The sequence below is a fragment of the Musa acuminata genome, chromosome BXJ2-1, assembly GCF_036884655.1.
Source record: "Musa acuminata AAA Group cultivar baxijiao chromosome BXJ2-1, Cavendish_Baxijiao_AAA, whole genome shotgun sequence".
In the NCBI taxonomy this organism is placed as follows: Eukaryota; Viridiplantae; Streptophyta; class Magnoliopsida; order Zingiberales; family Musaceae; genus Musa; species Musa acuminata.
Genome location: NC_088338.1, coordinates 17591617 through 17610880, shown reverse-complemented (window position 1 = coordinate 17610880; position 19264 = coordinate 17591617). Strand labels below are relative to the sequence as shown.

The 19264-nt window shown below is 39.4% G+C and overlaps 3 protein-coding genes across 9 annotated transcripts; all 3 read right to left on the bottom strand.

Annotated features, from left to right (window-relative positions):
- Nucleotides 1-432: 432 nt before the first annotated feature.
- LOC135598134 (pentatricopeptide repeat-containing protein At3g58590-like) lies at nucleotides 433-2775 on the bottom strand. The gene has a single exon (XM_065091675.1). It carries the CDS (start codon nucleotides 2738-2740, stop codon nucleotides 755-757), a length of 1986 nt encoding a protein of 661 aa, XP_064947747.1. The 5' UTR covers nucleotides 2741-2775; the 3' UTR covers nucleotides 433-754.
- Nucleotides 2776-4118: 1343 nt separating this feature from the next.
- On the bottom strand, nucleotides 4119-8958 carry LOC135581007 (interactor of constitutive active ROPs 4-like). Of its 6 annotated transcripts, none has more exons than XM_065093677.1 (5): nucleotides 8671-8958; nucleotides 8497-8589; nucleotides 5721-5794; nucleotides 5487-5634; nucleotides 4119-5407 (listed from the first exon to the last, which is right to left on the bottom strand). In XM_065093677.1, the coding sequence occupies exons 3-5, from the start codon at nucleotides 5732-5734 to the stop codon at nucleotides 4403-4405; spliced, it is 1167 nt and encodes a 388-aa protein (XP_064949749.1). In that variant the 5' UTR covers nucleotides 5735-5794; nucleotides 8497-8589; nucleotides 8671-8958; the 3' UTR covers nucleotides 4119-4402. The 6 variants fall into 6 exon arrangements, with proteins under 6 accessions (XP_064949749.1, XP_064949752.1, XP_064949750.1 ...); XM_065093680.1 differs by having other exon boundaries at nucleotides 5721-5782; XM_065093678.1 differs by lacking the exons at nucleotides 8497-8589; nucleotides 8671-8958 and adding an exon at nucleotides 7072-7210.
- Nucleotides 8959-11756: 2798 nt separating this feature from the next.
- Nucleotides 11757-17649, bottom strand: LOC135599030 (ubiquitin-conjugating enzyme E2 36-like). Of its 2 annotated transcripts, XM_065093675.1 has the most exons (8): nucleotides 17429-17649; nucleotides 17217-17244; nucleotides 17031-17117; nucleotides 14224-14282; nucleotides 13265-13306; nucleotides 13123-13196; nucleotides 12096-12193; nucleotides 11757-11946 (listed from the first exon to the last, which is right to left on the bottom strand). In XM_065093675.1, the coding sequence occupies exons 1-8, from the start codon at nucleotides 17462-17464 to the stop codon at nucleotides 11909-11911; spliced, it is 462 nt and encodes a 153-aa protein (XP_064949747.1). In that variant the 5' UTR covers nucleotides 17465-17649; the 3' UTR covers nucleotides 11757-11908. The 2 variants fall into 2 exon arrangements, with proteins under 2 accessions (XP_064949747.1, XP_064949746.1); XM_065093674.1 differs by lacking the exon at nucleotides 17217-17244 and having other exon boundaries at nucleotides 17429-17568.
- Between the last annotated feature and the right edge of the window lie 1615 nt (nucleotides 17650-19264).

Below are 19264 nucleotides of genomic sequence, written 5' to 3'. Positions count from 1 at the left end.
TATTCGGATGATTTTTTTAAATTTTTTTTTCTTTCAGTTTTAATTTTTCTATTTGATTCTTTTTTCTTTAATACCCTCTTATCGTTACCATCTCCTTCGGATGGGTATTGTCGATCGTCACCTTAATCCTATCATGATTGTCTTTCACTATCATCTTATCCTCTGAGTACGAGACATGTCTTTTATCTTCTCAAAATTTTTATTAAATATAAGTTTAGGAGTTGAGATTATCATGATTGTCTTTCACTATCATCTTATCCTCTAAGTACGAGGCATGTCTTTTATCTTCTCAAATTTTTTATTAAATATAAGTTTAGGATTTGAGATTAAAGATGATCATGATTGAGTGAAGACATCTATGATAATGTAGAAAAAACCACACTAGGATGAAAACTATCATGACAATCGATAATATTCATACGAAGAAAAAGGTGATAGTGATGATGGGCATTTAGGTACCAGAGAAGAAAGGGACACCAAATATGAAAATTGAAAACTAAGATACCTTCCTAGAAAAATCTAAAAAGAAAAGTTTTTTTTAATAAAAATCACCACTACTATTATTATATAAATATGGGGTTTATATATATATATATATATTGGTTGAATCGGATGAAAGATCTTGACCCGCATACTGGGCATACTGGTGATACATGGAATGAAATTTGAAACCATGCTTCCAAAAGAATGAATCGTAGTTGTCTATTGTCCTACTTCAGTTGCACTTTAGACATACTTCCATCCTTAAGTATGATCATGTCAACAGACCACCAAATGTCTTGCATCCTCGAAGGAAGGTGCGCCATAAGACAGCATTTGGCTGAAAGGGCATGCCACTGATCACAAGCTCTGCTTTCTTTAGATGCCCACATTTGCATAGCAAATCAACCACACACACATAGTGATCCATCTCTGGTTCAATGCCATAGTCACTCTTCATGCTTTCCAACATCAGCATCCCCTCTTCCACAAGACCTCCATGCCTGCATGCTGAAAGCACTGCGAGGAAAGCGACACTGTCGGGCTCGAACCCTTCGGACTCCATCTGCTTAAACCTCGCAAGCGCTTCATGAGGGCAGCCATGGAGTCCTAATCCTGAGATCAGCGCCGTCCATGAAACGAGGTTCTTCTTATCACCCATTTCATCGAACACCTTCAGACAACCGTCCAGGCTGCCGCATTTTGCGTACATATCCAGCAACACGTTGCAGACGAAGGTGTCCATGCAACCAGAGATGGTCTTGACGATAAGCCCATGGACTGACCTCCCGAGCTCCAGGCTGTTGATCCTTGAACAGATGCTCACCAAGCTCACCGCGGTGTAGTTATCGATCGAATGACCAGAGGATTGCATGCGTTTGAACGACAACAAGGCTTCGGAGTAGCCGCGATTTCGAGCACAGGCATTCAGCAAGATGTTCCATGACATGGTGTCAGGAGTTTGCAGCCGGAGAAGCAGCTCCTGTGCCTCTTGGTATCGACCGGCTCTGTTGTGAACACTGGCTGTAGCATTTGATCGAGCAGTGGAGGTAGCCACTGGATCAGCATCCTTGACAGAGGAGGAGGCATCAGATGAAATGCCAGGAGAATCATATGAGGCAATGAGGGCACTGGAAACATACTCGTTGTTGTCGTATCCCATTCTTATGATCAATGAATGCAGCTGCTGGAGTTGGGCCGGAGACAGTCGCGTGAGCATAGAAGAGAAGGACAGCTCGTTTGGTCTATTCTCCGATCGCAACATCGACTTGAGAAGAAGTAGACAGGTAGGTGGATCATCCTTTGAATATCCTGAGATGAGAGCATTCCAACAAACTACATTCTTCACGGGAAGCACGTCGAACACTTTGTGCGCATCCTGCAGCCTCTTCCAATTTGCATAGTAGACGATCAGCGAACTGGCGACGAACATGTCGTTGTCAAGATTGCGCTTGATTGCTTTGGCATGGATGAGCTCGCCGTACTCTGCGGAGTCGAAGCAGGTGCAAGCATTGATCACGGTGGCGATCGTAGCCCCGCTGGGTGATACTTCATCGACATGCATCGCAAAGAAGAGCTCCAAGGCTCTCTCCGGGATACTACTCTTCGCGAACCCTGTCATCATCGTGTTCCAAGAAACCACGTCCCGAGTCTGCAAACTGTTGAAGAACCGCTCAGCTGCGAGCACTCCCGAGCAAGTGGAGAGTGCATTAAGCAAAGCATTTGCGACGACAAGGAAGGAATCCATCGCGGTCTTCACAGCGAGCCCATGAATTTGCTCCACACACCGCAAGCTGTCCGATGAGCGGAGAGAGCACAAGATGCCCAGAAAAGAGCATTCCGTCAGACCCATTCCAGTTCCCAACAGCCGTCGGAACAAGAACATGGACTCCTCGACGAAGCCGCGCCGGGAGAACGCCGCGATGGTGGAGTTCCAAGTGACGACAGTCTTGGTGGGCATTTCCTCGAACAGACCGAACGCATCATCCAGTCTCCCGTTCCTCGCGTACAGGCCAAGCAAAGCGGTGCCGGAGAAAGGGTCGGCGTGGAGAAACCCGGACTTGAGTATCAGAGAGTGCAGTTGAATGCCACGGTCGAGATCGAGCGAAGGGAGGGAGAGAAGGGGTGCAAAGGCGAAGCGAGTGCGTCTGAGGCCGGCAGCCAACATCCGGGAGAGCACCGCGAGCGCCTCGCGCGCGTGGTTCCGGTGAGCGTAGACGGCGACGAGGGAATTGTAGGAGGCAGAGATCCGGTCGAACATACGGAGAGCATCAGGGAGGTCATCTCGGTTCAAAATGGTGCGTATACTTTTATTGGGTTTAAGACAAGTGTGTGTGTGTGTATATATATATATATATAGTTCATTCATTAAAAGAAAAAAACCCTAATAATTTTCTCAATAGAGAAATGACATGCACTAAACATCAATACATTGTTTAATAATGAAACTTTCTGACACATTATTGCATTGCAGTCATGAAAGGTGGATTCTGCAATCCGAGAAGAGTGCTTTCTTCTCTTGTTTTGTTTTACCGTGAAGCTGTAGACTTCTTGGCGAACACAATGATGGAAAGGTTTGTCTTATTGCCTCTTTGCATTCTGCCATTGACGATGACTGAATGCAAACATATGTTTGACACAGAAAGAGACATCACATCATTGTACAGATTCCTTGGAAAAGGTCAACACCAAAACTTGATTACAAAGTGTGCAAAGGTTGGTGGCATCCTTCTTTCTTCAATAAAATGTCATCTTGTGAGGTTAGTCCACACATTATAAGAGAAAGGTGAAGAGGTTCCATCAGCCAAAAATTTTGCCTCCATGCTTTTCCTAGTTAGCTGTTGAATGTTTCCAGTGGTTTATTGATTAAAGTCTCAAATGTTATTTGGCCATATGTAATTTATCATGGTGAAGCATTTCTGAGAACAACAGCGAAGTAGCTCCATCCTTTGGTTTTGCTAAGCTTAGTCACTATGATTAGGGTTTTCTTACACTCCAAAGCTTCGAAGCTGTTGAGGACAACAATGTATGGCTGAAAGCACAGCAGACATGGACTGTTGAAGTGCCTGACTGTGTCTCTAAGATTGAGTTCAAGTTCTAGCAGCAATAATTTAAGAAGGTAATCAACAATTTATATATATATATATATAATCCAAGTCCATATATGGTTTCCAGATATTGCAAGCATTCAGATTTTGACCCACCCTACTTACAACTTTTGAAGTAAAATGTGGCATTTAGTTTGATTGACAGTAAATGAAAACATTGTTCCATAAATTTCCTGCTTGTCTTTGAAGTAATGGATTTACCATTATAAAGAGCTTTGCCTCACATGTAAGAGAAGAAAAAAAAAAGTACTTCTTTAGTTCATGTTAAACTCTGGTTAGTATGCAAAAACTAGTAGAGATGATCCATCTCATATCCTCACATTTGTACATCTCAAGCATAGTGGATGATGATCAAGAAAGATCAAGAATAAACAACAAATTCAAACGCATAATAATTACTTTTCATAATAAAAAAAAAAACTTATGTTGCAGGGAAAAAAAAAAAACTCCATTCAATTTAAAAGAAAATTCATGACAGATTAGTGTGAGTTTAGCAACGTAATTAAAATGGGGAAGGATAATTACTCGTGCTTAAACCAAGAATGTTGATATTTAAACCTAATCCAACATGATTAAAAGTTACATAGCCAATGATTTGTGTGCTAAAACAGTGTGCCAAAAAAAATCCCATGTCTACCAAGAAGAACTCATACAACTTCCCTCCGTTTATGATTCAAATCCAAAGCAGAGAGATGCAGAGACCAAAAGATTGCCTCTTACCGACAACTACAACAGTAGTAATAATCGAACAGAGTAAGCATAACGAGGGACGGATGAGGCTGAGCTACTCACCTCCTTCCTCTGTTTCGATCAGCTCATTTCCGCTGACCCTTCTTCTTCCACAGCTCCCCGAGCACTCGAATCCCGGCGCTCTTTCTCCTCCCGCTGCCGTCTTCGTCCGTGTCCCCGGCCACCAGCGGCGACCCCCAGCCGAGGTGCTTGTCCATCGACCCACACCGCTCCGCCACCCTTCTCCCCGTCGTGTCCTCGGCCGTTGCGTCCCCCGTTGCCAGTACTGCGGCAGCGGCCTCTGCCGCCTTCCGCCATTGCTCTGTCTGCACCCTCAGCCGCTTCATCTCCGCCTCTAACGCCGCCTTCGCGCCTTCTGCTGCCTCCAGCTGCTCCGCCAGGCGACCCGCTTTAGCTCTGCTTTCTTTGAGCTCTTCCTCCGTGGAGTTCAGCCTCGCCGTCAGCTCTTCTTCCTTGGCCCGAGCAGCGTCTGCGATCTGCCTCGCTTCCTCGTCGGCTCTGGTCTTGAAGATGACGTTCTCCTCGAGGAGTATCTCCACTTCCTTCTCCTTCTCCGAGAGCTTGGCCTTGAGAGCGTCCACCTGTGGGCTATCAGGTATCACCAACGGCTCTCTCTTGTCTTCCTCTTCTTCCTTCTTTTTCTCCTCTGTCTCAGCAACTACTGCATCGCTGATCATTGTCTTTGTCTCCTCCTTTTCCCTCTCCACCGCACTCTCTTCTTTCTTCTGCATGCTGACGTCTTCGTTCTCTCTGTGGATGGGCTCAGTCGGCACTACTACTTCGAAGACATCCATCGTCGCGGGAGAAGTGACGCTCTCCTCCTCGGACTTGTTCTCCTGCGGTGGACCGCCCTCCTTTCGAGACTCCTGAGGAACATGACGCTTAACGTCTTCTCCTTTCGCCGTCGGGGCTGTGGCCGTGATCCGCTTCTTGGCCTTCACGAGAGCTTGCTCCGCCTCGGTCTTCGCGGCTTCCGCCGAGGCCACCTGGTCTCTCAGCCGCTTGAGCTCCTCCTGCGCCTTCTTCAGCTTGGTCTCCAGGTCTGTTACCCTCGTGCCCCGCTTCCTCTGCTGCATCGAAGCCATCAGCCACGGAGTTGAATCAGTGCATGAACTGGTGGCCAACAAGAGCAGGACGCTCCTCGCTTACCTCTTGTAAGACACCACGAGGGGACACCCTGGGGCTGCGGTCGGCGGCCACGGGGCGGTGGTGCACGCTGTTGGCCTCGGAGCAGGCGGTGGCCCTCAGGTGGAGCGGCGCCCGCGGCGACTGCCTCTGCGGCGCATCTGACGACCCTCTGCTCCCCATCAGAACACCTCTCACCAACTTGGTGGCCTCAAAGAGAGAGCTCACGAAACAAAAGTGTTCGACGAAAGTCCTTACCTTGATCTCGGCATTGGATCGAATCTTAAAGCTCAAACCCACACCCCAACACTTGGCTTCACCTGCTCAGATGCCTAAACTATGCTTCAGAACCAAAGAGATGGTGGACAACGGTACAATTAAATAGAAGCAACACCGCACAGATGGAGGCACACATTTCCAAGCCCCACTTCAAATTTCAAACTCTCTCCATGGAGGAAGGAAGGAGAGGTGGTGGTGAGAAGCACAACAGCAGATACTGAATTAGCTAAAGTGAGCAAACCGTGAGTAGAGAAAGAGAGAGAGAGAGAGAGGAATAGGAATAGTAGAGCTTGTGCATACAGAACTGTTCTGTACTCCCACATGGCTGCTCTCTCTACAATTTTTTTACCATGGCAATACATGTACATGAGCTGTAGATCCATAGCAATGTGAAAAACATTGCGTGCAAAGGAGAAAGAGAGAGATGGTGGAATGGTTCAGGTCAATAAATGATGTAGAAGCTGGAGGAAGAGACAGCTTTGGGAACAGCAATACTTCCAACTTTATTTCATCTGTGCAATTCTTTTGCCATGGCAATGCATGTACATGAGCTGTAGATCCATAGCAATGTGAAAAATATTGTGTGCACAGGAAAAAGATAGAGAGAGAGAGAGAGCGAGAGATGGTGGAATGGTTCAGGTCGTCAATAAATGATGTAGAAGCTGGAGGAGGAGACAGCTTTGGGAACAGCAGTACTTCCATCTTTATTTCATCTTTGCAGATGAGTGGATGATAAGAAACAAGGACAGAATTAATGGTGCTCTAGTTTCAACTGGCATTCTCAGTGTTTTAGCAACAATCTTTACCAAAGCAGTAAGCAGAACATCCCCTTGTAATTCTCCCAAACGGAAACAAGTGTATGAATCATAGCAACAATCTCTATCCATGCAGAAATAAAGAGTGACCAGCCAAAAAAATTGTGGATTTTGCAAAGGGAACTATAGGATTATACTACTTTTCCAAGCTTTCTAGGCATGAGAAAAAGGAGGAGGACATGCTCTGTAGGAGCATTTAATACTAGAACATGTGGATCTGTAAAATTGACAAACTTTGCATGAAAGATAAACATTTGCAAATATGCATTCATAAAAGTAGAAACGAGACCACATTTTTGTGAATCAACATAAAAAAGCTACTTTCATATGGCTAGGGATTATTAAATGGGTGAACAACATGAAAAATAATATTAAGTAATAGGTCAGCAGGAGTCTCCCCCTACAGCAATGTGCTTTTACTGTTGCCTAACATGCAAAGAAGAAGATAGCAGAGACTGGATTTGTCAAAGAAACACAGAGATCCAACTGAGGAGATAAAAAGAGTGGAATCTCACCTCTGTAACAGTATCTATGCTCATAGGCCTCAACTTATTTGTTTATCCGAGAGTTCCTCCACAGCCACCACGCTCTGGGAACTCCTCAGTCCCCTTCGCAGAGGGAGAGAAGGGATAAAATAGAGTAGAAAATTGGGAAAGAAGGGATAGGAGGGAAGGTATGCATGTTATTACTCTAGAATGGGGTTGGAAGCTCCAAACGAAAAGCTAAGGGAAATGCTTCCTTGTTGCCAAGACAATATATATCTCATCATTAGGATAAAGATGGTAGCTGCATTTGAAATACAGTGAGATAAAGTGGTTTAATTTAGTGCTTTGTAAAAAGAAGCTACAGCTTAGGAAGGATTGCAAGAGGACAAAAGGATCCATCTGCAAAGACTGGCACCTTCTCCCATGTTTCTTTAGGCTTTGGGGGGTGGTGTTATCTTGTTATCATTACCACTGCAACAGTTGTCCTTTTCATCTTGGGAAGGCTGACTCTCACAGGCCTCCTCATGTGTAAGAAGGTGTGTAATATTAATATTCTACATTGTATTACTCCCTCTTACATGCATGTTTTGTGGATGGCTTTATAGATTTTTGTGGTTGCATGAGCTTTGGATGACTGAACCCAATATCTTGTTATGACCTAAGGATGACATATCTATCCTGTTTAATTGAAAAATACTATAACATCTGCAAATCTCCTCTCAAAATCCCTGGAGGTTTAATTCTGTTTTTTCTTTTATTATTTATTGCTGCTGATGCCATTTTCTTTGATTGAAGTTTTACCTTAGTGTGATGGAAGATTAGCCTTGAGATGTCATTGTGTATATGCTTTTTAGAATGTCAACAAATAGTTCTTCCCTAAATCATTCATTCATAATTTTTTTGATATGCTAAGTCCTTAGAGCGAATTATTGATACAAAATAATTAAGTCCAAGTCGACGACTATCCTTTACAAACCCTTATAAGCCTGTAACATTATTATAAATACTTTTACCATGATTATGAACAATATGAAACAAAAATACTTGGTTGGTTAAAAGAATTATAACAATGTTGGAACAAAGCTACATACTTTATAACATCATCAAATAATCTATTACAACCTAAGACCGATTAGTTTTGCATGATTAAGAGATTAAATACTATACTTGGAGTTGATAGTATTATTGTGAATCCATATCCTACTAGATATATTAGGTTGTTTGATTTGCTCCCAAAGCTTTCCATTGAAATTACCAGCTAAACACAATTAGTTGTATCAACTTTAAATGATCGAATCAAACTATGCGATGCTTAGTTTGTGCATCGGTTATGATTGTCGTCACACACTGTATTATGAACGAACCTCTATAACCAAAAGACTGACGTAGGGAGGTGAAGCGATGGAGGAAAAAAGCTAAGAAAAGACTAGAGAAGTAATAAATAGCATAGCATACCTTACGCGTTTGCCGGTGTCAGGGATTCTTGAATACGTTGCGGCAGAGAGATTCCATTACTCTGCCCTAAATAGAGGACAACGAATGGCAAACCTAAACCGAAGGGGAAAATGATTGATACGCTATGCTGCCAGCAAAATCCAAGCCGATGGATGGGATTGAAACAAGCATCACCTGTGAGCGCACATTACGAGTCCCCGTGACGCAGTGGTTGCTATCAGAGTGACGACGATGAATGCCGCCATGGGGGAGAAAGAGGGAGGACGGATCCTGGTGGTGTCTGCGCATGAAGTCAAGAGGTGAAAGAGATGGAGAATCCGTGTGACCAATAAATGGAGGCGGCCGGTCTCGTTCACGAGGGAGTCGAAATGGCTCGCCTCAGCCTTTCTTCCTCTCGCGGATACGGAAATGGTGGTCCTGAGGAGAACAAACCATGGAACAGAAGGTTGAGATATGTAGTTAAGTACTTGGCACAAGTGAAGTGAGCTGTTTCTTCTGAGGTGCATGCACAGGTCCAATACCCATTCACCTTTATTATGAGTTTGTCCCCTGTATAAATAATAATAATATTATTAATATTATTATTATTATTATTATACAGTCTTATTTTATAGACAAAGAAAATATTTTTTAACTTAAATAAAATTACTAGGAAGCCAAACTTTTATGTCATTTTGTGCTAATAAAAGATTGGGTGCTAGATAAAGCATAATTCTAAGCTCTATCTTGAGACACAACTACTTGCCACTTACATATTATGTATTTTAATGTTGGAGAGTAAAAAATAAGCCAAGATTTAGTTTTGAATATAGTAAAAATTCTCATTAATCCAAGATTGTTGCAAGAACATTTTAGAAGAAGAAAAATTTACTATTAGACATTCAAGATATAAGAAAAAGATATATATATATATATATATATATATATATATATATATATATATATATATATATATTCGAAAAAAGATTAATTTTAGAAGCAATTTAATCAAACAATCAAATTTAAAGGCTCATGCACATGTATTATTCAAAACAACAACAATTCTGTAACAATTGAAAATATTTTATTTTTTAATAATAGAAAAACACAGAGAGATTGCAAGTCAAAATTTCTAACAGCAATCTGTGGTTAATTTCTCATCATGACTTTACTCAGGGTGATGTAGCTATAGGGAAAGATGAATTTAAAATATTTGTTAAATCTGTTAGTCTTATTATAAATGTTAATCATTCGAGTGAATTTGATACGAATGTCAGATGGATATGAGAATCATGGTGCTGTTGTTTTTGCAGGTTGTGTGGACAGATCTAGCATACGTAATGAAGCTATGACTATACGGAATGGCTTTTTTGAAGCTTGGAGTATGGACATATAAAATATTCATATTGGAAGTGATGTTGCTGCTTTGATCCATCTATCGAATACTAAAGACTTTGAACCATTGTTAACATTCTTTTATTTTTCTATGTGTTTTAATTTTAGAAACTTTGATCTCTTCTGGTAGAAGAGGAGATGGTAAAATGACGTTTTTTTAGAGGAATACAATTAAGTTTTGCCTTGGAACAAAAAAAAACAACACTATGAAACTTCAGCGTGGCCCCTTGTGCAACACACAGAATTTGCACATGCTGTAGTTCCATAGCTAGACAAGATAACCATGTTTGAAGATGCTGTCCTCGTGCAACAATTTCTGAGCAGTTCAAGTCTGCTCAAGTTATGAAATTCTACAGCAACACAAGCCAAGATCAATGCAGATGGACAGGGTTAATTACCTGGAAGCTGAAGGTAATCAATCAAGACCATTCTGCAACAGAAGATTCCTTGCCTCACAGAAATGTCCACTGACAAAATCAAATGGTGTTCAAGCAGCCACGCAATGATGCTCTTAATTAAAGGAAGGGGGATGAGGCGCAGCCATGGCATGTGAAAGCCCGAGAGATCATTTTGGTTGTGGACAAACATTACATGTGACCTCACTGTCTCTATAATCCCACAAACCTCCCACCCAAACCAATAACGCAGCGACAACTATCACCAACTGGTGGGAGACCACCATCACTGTCATTGCAAAAAGATCTCATCAGCAGGTGGTGTTGGGTGTTGAATCTGCTCAGAATGCAGTGTCTGGTTGTGCATTTTATGAACTACTGTCATTAGATTTCTTCTTCTTCTTCTTAACACTTTCTAATGTGTTCAGAAAAACAAATGGAGGTCCCCATGCATTGTTGTTGTCATATGACTCGCATAAATCCATCCATCCATCCAACACTGGCTTGATCTTTTCTTCTCTCGCTTACATCCAGTTCAGATATGGACAAGAGTTGATGGTCCAGGAGTACATCACCAAGGGACTGCCATGGATCCATGTTTTGTCCGGGATAACTCAGTGGTCTCAGGTAAAAAGAACAAGTACAATTGCAGCGGCGCGGTTATTGCAGCCGTATTATCCATTGCATTGCCAACACAAATAAGAGATCACCGTGGACGTCCATCTCTGAGCAAATCTAACGACGGTGGGTAGTAACTTAAACTAGCTATCGTACAAGTGATTAACATGAGGATTTTAGATAGTTATATATTAACAAAAAATTGTAAAGGATCTTCATAATACACCCAAGCGCAGATGAAGACAATGCAATAGATGAATGGTACAGAAAACATAAAAGTGAATAAAAAATTAAAGCCTAAGGCCAGTTTAAGATAGAAGAAATTTAACTTTCACCCCTTGAATATGATTGTATAATATGTAAGCAACGCGTGTGTATATTTGTAAACACCCTACCTTATCTCAGGCAGTTGGGAGCTCTGGAGTCACTTAACCAAGGCTTATTTTAATAATGCATCACACACAAATGCACATGCATATAAAGAACAAAAAAACATAAAAAGATTATAGCGTGTTTCAGGTAATGCGATAAGATCATGCTCCCTATGGATGAATATATCCAATGTTTGGAGGGACCAGAAATCAAAGTCAATATCGCAAAAGGTGCAAGTCAACCTACGGTTAAACTGATGATTTTTTTTTATTTATGCATCCAAAACCTGTATAATAAATACAAAATTAATGAATTTAAATAACATACAGAACAATTAATCTAAATACCAATAGGCCCTAAAGACTGATAAAAGGATTATTTTGTCCTCCAAATATGTTCCTAAGCTTTTTCATTGGAGAAGTGTTGTGACATAGAAGAAAATTCACTCCAAGCATGTTTGCTACATAATTTTTTTCTTTATTCTCTTGCAGACAATGAAACTTGCTCAGAGGGATGAGATTGTATAAAAAAGAGGGGGTTTCAACCAATGTACACCATATAGTATAACAGCAGGAGCTTGAACTAATTAAAGCTTGGAACAATTGAAGTTCAGTAGTAGAGATGTTATTACATGCAGAACGCCACCTTCGCTTTCATGCCCCAGTAGCATATAGACGGGTCCATTCTTTGGCTGCAGGAAATTGAAATTGAAAGAAATACAATCAGAAATTTCAACAAAACGATCATGAACTCAAGAAAAAATTGGTACCATCTTCAAAAGTTGTTGATTCGTGCAGAAAGCAAAGGCAGAGCTGAAACAAGCATGACTGGGCCTATTACCTGTTTCCACAGCTTCTGCTTCATTTGTCTTCCAGTGCCTTGCAATGTTGTCCGATAGTGGGTCGTCTGGGTTTGGGGCACTGAGAAGAGCTTGAATACTATAGAAGAGTATGTGAAGGATCAAAGATCAAATGTCAGGCTCAAGAAATGAAACTCTTACAAACTCAAGAAGCTATTATCCAACAGCTGATTTAGAATGAGCTCATAAAAGTTCAGTCAATGAAAGCATGGTCGTAACATTCATCAAATCTGTTAAAGACTTGCATAACCAAACATGCTTTTTTCCCCCAGCTAAATAGATCTGAGATTTACTAGCATGTTCACATAGTATTCATTCTTGAATTAACTAGACTATATTGATATCTGATGTTTGTCATGAGAAAAATTATTATTTCGGTATGTTAATGTACCAAATATCTATTCTTTTTTAGTATTCATTATCCAGTACTCATTTCAAATTTTATTACTACTTCCCAAATTTCAAGTAACTGCATTTGTGACTATGGATGAAGGTACAAGTAATTATCATAATGATCCTTAAAATGAACATTAAAAAAAAGGCATATTATGTATACATATATATACAAGTAATTATCATGCAACTGTATTGTCATGCTTAAATGAGTGGTACATGTTTAATAAATAGTTTGAACAATAAGGAAAATGACATGCTTTGTTATTTCTTAGGGTCATTAACAGCAAAGGCAATTCTTGCCATTGACAATTTGTGAACCAAAGTTAGTCCTTTAATAAGAAAACAATGGCTAAAGTAACCATTTAAATTATTTGCCTTTAATAAGATATTTTTTATTTAAAATAAATTATCTGAGCAGCAAGAATGCAAAAAGATCAAAAAAAAAAAGGAGCACACCATCGGATAGAAAGCAAGTTAGAAGTATCAAAGCAAACACATTATTCACAGGAATGCATATGCAAGAACCTGAACTGAGTAGAACTGAGTAGCACATGCACAGGAGTGCATTGTTCCACAATGCAAACAGAATAGCCAAGAAAATGATCATGTCACCTGAGGAGCACAGTTCTAATTTGGAGAGCTGGACTCCATTTGTCTTTCAGAATGTCTAGGCATATTCTTCCAAGCTGCAAAAATCAAACTATTGATGAAATTACACTGCCTGCATAAAGACAACGAGAGACAATTTGCTTACCTTGTCAATGTTTGGATGATAGATTTTGGTCAGAAAGCGGACCTGTTTCAGGGACAATTAAAACAGAATTGGTAGCTAACTCAAGATGCAGTAAGACTGGGCATGATTCAAAGAAGACAAACTCCAAGGGCAGCAGAAGATTAAAAACAAATACAATCAGTGATATTCCTGTTCTAACTTGCAGTGGGAGGGAGAAACTGAAGGCTTAGATATCAAAAGGTAACATATGCTTGCAGTTTAAGATGAAGAGCCACAAAGAAATTAAAAAAAGAAAAAGAAAAAGAAGTGCAAGCTCCAAAAAAGAAATACTATACATCAGTGCCCTATATCTCCACAGTACAAGCAAGAGTAAACAAAAAATCGAACATCTTGTGAGAATGATGTGTAGGCTTTGATTTAAAATATCACAACTAAAACAGTACAGAGACATCAAGTATAAATTATGGCCCAGATGATATAATAAATTGAATATCATTAGGTTATAAAAGCTCAATGAATAAGAAGAAGCATGACAAGCATGCTGAGGTTACCAAAAGCTATGTATGTCAAAATAGAAAAAGCATGACTGGTGAATTACATATAGTGAAGTTAAGATCAGTACATCAAAATACAGAGTTGAGACTCGGAACCTAAGCCTTCTCCTGCAAGGTGTTATGACAACAAGATATCACAGACATGACATGTGCAGAACTTGGAAGATCCCTAGTAATGTTTTCAATTTTTGAGGATTAACTAACCTAAGGAGAAGACAATTGACCTGCATTTCATCTTAAAGATGATTATTAATTCCCAACTGATCAGATATGATGTGAGAAGATAACTATCAATGTACAAAAAGTTTAAAGGAAAAAAGGAAATCTTGTTATTGCACTGTGATGACCTAATGCCAGCTGTTTCAGTCTGCTTAAAAACATCTTACTGTAGATGCAAACAAAACATATGACTAGGAGTCATCATACCTTTGGAGCAGCCATTGGATATTCTTCAGGTAGAAACAGCTCAAGCTTGAATACTCCTCCTAATATAAGAGGTCCAACAAGAGGGAAACAGATAAGGATACTTCAAGTATATTTTGAAAGACCACAACATTCCAGAAGCTTTTGACTGTTTACACTGTTTCGACAAATATCTTTCTAAAACATAGACCATCCTTAAAATAAAATGAATTATCATACATACAATAATCTCCTGCAACAGATCTTGAGACATAACTAATATTCTATTATACTTCAGATACCAACCTTTTGTTATAATTCAATCCAAGTTTCAAATAAAGACACATACTATAAAGATTACTTTAAAGGTGCTACTAAAGACAATAAATAAAACATATGATAAAAATCATTTATAGAACCTGAAACTAAAATCCAAGAGATACAGAACTTAGAGAAGACGCTGAATTATATGCATCAAATACTTCGATATGCCAACAAACAGATACATCTTACCAAATGCAGGAACATTCTAGATAAGGCTCAGTAAAATTAAGATGATCATGATTCTTCTGTTTGGGCTTCATCTCTTGCAGGCAAAAGCAGGAATCAAAAATTTGCATTTAGTTCTTATTGGATGGTCAAACGATCATGAACTTCAATGGATTCCTCTTCTCTGTTTAGCTAGTTCTGCAAGATTCCTTGTCAGAAATATTGTTTAAGTGACAATAATTTTTCTAGTGAATTCTATCATCCGCTCAAGAACTACATAACCAGATACAAATTTGGACTGGAAACATGCAAGATATGAACTGCAATTAGATAATTTGATCATGCCTGAAGGTAAATTTAGAGCTACATGTTTTATCACAACACATTTCTTACACTGATTTTAGTTACCTATGGCTCAAATTGACTTCAGATTTTCATGAAACTTTAAAGATTGACATCTCCATCATAAGTAGTGCTTGAGATCTTCTTTCAAAAATCAAGATAACAACTAGATAATTCTAATCCTTATATGATTGTGTTTTTCGGATACTGGCATTGCTTCAACACAAGGGAACAGGGTTTCCATAAGATTTGGGGAACCCACATAGGTCAAGAATATGCATGTTTTTTGCTCAATTAGTCGAGCAGTTTTGGTTCTAACTATGATTTCTATTTCATTCTAGTATATTTAGATTCAGCAGGTATGGTAAATCATAATTTATTGGCATTTGGATGTGCTAAAACTGGTTAACTATATTAGTCCACTCATTAAAATCACAATTAGATGACCAGTATGAACCTATCCAGCTAAATTACTATGTAAATGAAAAAGATTCAGTATGCTTTGCCTCAACACACAAATGGAACATAATAGAGGTAATCCATATCTTTATAATCACCAATGTTTCAACAAAGCCAGACATTAATTTTTAGGTTTTATGTCATCCTATTAAAAGATATCTATGGCGGAGTGCTCACTAGCATCAAGACCATCAGGAGCCTCTTGCTAGTTCCCCATGAACCCATTAAGGAGTTTCTTACTAGTGTACACAAAGGATCAGATTCAAGTTCTTGCCCTTTCACATTAATAATAAACAAGCTCACCAGACAGTTATATGATAAACTTTCATGGTGCATATTGTTTGTTAATAATATTGTGATATTAGTTTGAATGATGGGATCCTGAGGGACTAATTGTAAAATTTATCTATGGAGATGACATTTCTTAACTAAGTGGGATAAGACTGAATAGACGAAGTGCAACTTTAATCATACAATGGACAAGAAAATTCCAAAACTAAAAAACTCAAATAAATTCAATCTAGTCTTCAGCAATAAGTGAGATTGATGAAGACAAATTTATAAGATTGAAATTAGACAGCACTAGAGAAGGGGCTCAATAATGTACGTCATCAATATGTGCCCCTTGGTCCAAAATTTTATTGAACAATTGTATTTTCAATTATGATTTATAGATCAAAATGTAGGAAATTATGAAACATATACAATAGTTAATTTTATTAAAATGATAATGTTGATATGAATATGTAAAATCATTAGGGAAGAAAAAGAAAGTCACATTTGTACAGTTAGGGTAGTTAAATGAGAAAAAAAAACTTAAAGTGGTATGGACATAATGAAGAGAGATCTATAAATGCACCGATTTGACTTGTAATACAAGGTGAGTCGATGATGACTGCCACTGCTAAAAAATGTACAGGAACACATAGAAGAACTTCATTAGAAACAATAATATTTAACCATTCTTTCTTTGAGTGTATAATTGCACTCCACAATGCTCGTTGGCCAGAAGATATTTATGTGGTTGATCCCAATAATTCAGATCTTACGGTTTGTTGTTGTTGTGGCTAGTCACTCAGCAAGTTCAAATGGCAAAAATAAGAAAGTCAACTGAAAAGTAGAAATATGGATACACAATCAGTCAAAAACTAAGCCTCCATATGTTGGCCCTCCCCGAACCCCACACTGGAAGAAACCTTATGCACAGGTCATGGCTTCCATGCAACTAAGGGAAGGAGACTACAGAAAAAACTAGCCTCAGAGGTGATGATTCTTGTATCCAGGGAACAATACCTGAACTAGGCTGATAAAAGCAATTACAAATCAAACCACAAAGAGCTAAGACAAATGTAAATCTTAATCGTCTTGAAAAATGTTTGTGAAATCCATAGCACCAAATGATGCATAAATGGTCGGTCATACTGTTACGAACCAAGTTCCAACTATTCATAATGGAAGAAGCCTATTTGCAGCTCCAAGCATATGCTATAGACGAGTTTGGTAGCAAGAACTATTAATCATCACAGAGTCACGAGCCTCACCTTCATATGGAGATTGGGACGGCCCAAGAATCATTACGTTGAAGTAGCGCATGTTGTCTTCGGAGGGAGACGCGCTTATCCCCGGAGCTGCAACACACGATGACATACGTAAACCAAAACCCTACACGCTAGAAGGCATCACCCTAATCTATCATCAGCAGAGACCAGCATAAGGTCAGATCGGACCTGGTTCGCTAAGAAGCCGCTGCGTCTCCTGTTGGAACGACGGAATCAGCAAGCCAGGATCAGCAAAAGAACATTTCGAGGGATCATAAGCATCGAAACCCTAAAGATCTGGTAATAGATCCACCAAAAGAGTCCCGCTCTCCTCGAGATCTAAATAAGGGATGGGAGAGCAGGTAGAGATCGGAGAAGATTGAGAGGGAAGAATTGGTTACCTTGATGATCCTACGAGGGAGATTGCTGTTGGCCATCCCAGCCGATTCTCGATCGAACGAAGGCGGAGAGGGAAGAGGAGACGAAGAACTACCGGGGGCGACGAATGGAGGAGGAGATGGAGTCGAGAGAAGGCACCTAAAACTGTCTGGAGAGGGCTTTTTGTTCTTCCAAAAGAGCGACCGCTTTCGGAGGACGCAACCCGTACGAGTGGCATATTGGTTCCTCGGCTTTTTATTTTCCTCATGTACCCGCATTTGCATACCCACACGAATGAGAAAGCCCCTAATCTCGCGTACATATATTATTTGTATACACGTGCTTATAATTAAAATTTATCAGATTATTATTTGATTATTTGTGACGTAAAATATTTTTATGATAATAAAAATATTAAAAATATAAAGTTAATCTTCATTAATAGTGATTGTTGGCTCAAACTTATCTGAAAGAATATTTTGTTTGGACCAAAATCGATAGCAAGAAAGGGGGTGAATTGGTGCTTTCGATAAAAATATTGATTTTAAAAAATTTTCGTTTGATGAAAATGATAGTGAAAGTATGATTGACTTAGAGTAAGTAAACTAAGTAATTAACTCAGAATGTAATAGCAATGAAATGTAGAAAAAAGTGCAAACAAGATTTATAGTGGTTCGGTCGTTGTAACCTACATCCACTTTTGATTCCTTCTTCGTTGAGATCACCAATATCTACTAATGGTCTTCCTTCAATGAGCGAAGACCAACTATCCTCTTACAACTATTTCTTCTTTTCATAGGTTTAGAAGATAACTTTTATAAGCCTAACACCTCTCTTAAAATGATCACAAAGCTAAAGAAGGAGGAGGACACTTATCACTTTTTCAATACTTTTACAATCCAAAATCTCAAGACTTTTGTTCACATTTTCATGCTCTTTTATGTAGAAAAAAGTAGGATATTTATAGGCCCCAATGTTTTCAAAAATAAAGTTAAAAAGTGTCTCATCATTTATTTTTTAGGTACTAGCGGTACCACCGCCTGCAGACTGACACTAGCGGTACCACTGCCCAATCTAGGTGGTAGGATCGTTTAACAGAGCCTCGGAGAATGGGCTCTAGGGGTACCACCACCCAAACCACTTGGGAGGTTGAGCCTCAAGCTATTCCATCGCCTAGTCTAAGTAGTGCCACCGTTTGACGTGACTCTAAGTAGCTGAATGGACCATGTAACCGACCCAATTCAGTCTCGTTTTGGATTCAATTGACCCCTAATTGAGTTAGTAGGATTTCTCCCAAAACTAACTCAAACTAAAGTTCTAACTACGATAGTTAAGGATAAACAATTATAATATAAGTAATCCTAGTTGTCTGGCACGTTAATTGTTCATCCGAACTCCCAACGAAACTTCCGGCACTCCCAGCGATCTTCTGGCGAACTCTCGGTGAGCTTATGATGCATCATCCGAACCTTCAGCGTATCTCCCAATTCATCCGGCTCGATGCTCGATCATTGACTCCGACCCAACATTCGATTCTTCTTTAATTGTTTTACCTTTTTAACGATAGTAGTTAGTCCTGTATCACTTATCTCAACATATGTATTAGATCATTAATTTACCAATTGATTTCATCATCAAAATTCAAGATTTAATAATCTCTCCCTTTTGATGATGATAACCAATTGATGACGGAGTTAACCTTAACTCCCCCCCTATCTATATGTCATATTGAGATAAGACAAACTTGAATTCAAAAGGAATCATAACCTTTGAATTCAAGTAAAATAATTTCGATCATAGTGATTAAATGTAATATATCATATCAAAATTTCATACATTATGCATTATTATCGTTTCAA

Bases quoted from the DNA above. Each gene is read 5' to 3' on its own strand.
- LOC135598134 (XM_065091675.1), bottom strand. From the start codon at position 2,740: ATGTTCGACCGGATCTCTGCCTCCTACAATTCCCTCGTCGCCGTCTAC.
- LOC135581007 (XM_065093677.1), bottom strand. The intron at 5,408-5,486 runs GTAAGCGAGGAG...GCTTCGATGCAG, and splicing joins CTCGTGGTGTCTTACAAGAG to CAGAGGAAGCGGGGCACGAG.
- LOC135599030 (XM_065093675.1), bottom strand. From the start codon at position 17,464: ATGGCCAACAGCAATCTCCCTCGTAGGATCATCAAG. The intron at 13,307-14,223 runs GTATGATGACTC...TCCCTGAAACAG, and splicing joins ATCCAATGGCTGCTCCAAAG to GTCCGCTTTCTGACCAAAAT. The intron at 11,947-12,095 runs GTAATAGGCCCA...AATTTCCTGCAG, and splicing joins AGCAGAAGCTGTGGAAACAG to CCAAAGAATGGACCCGTCTA.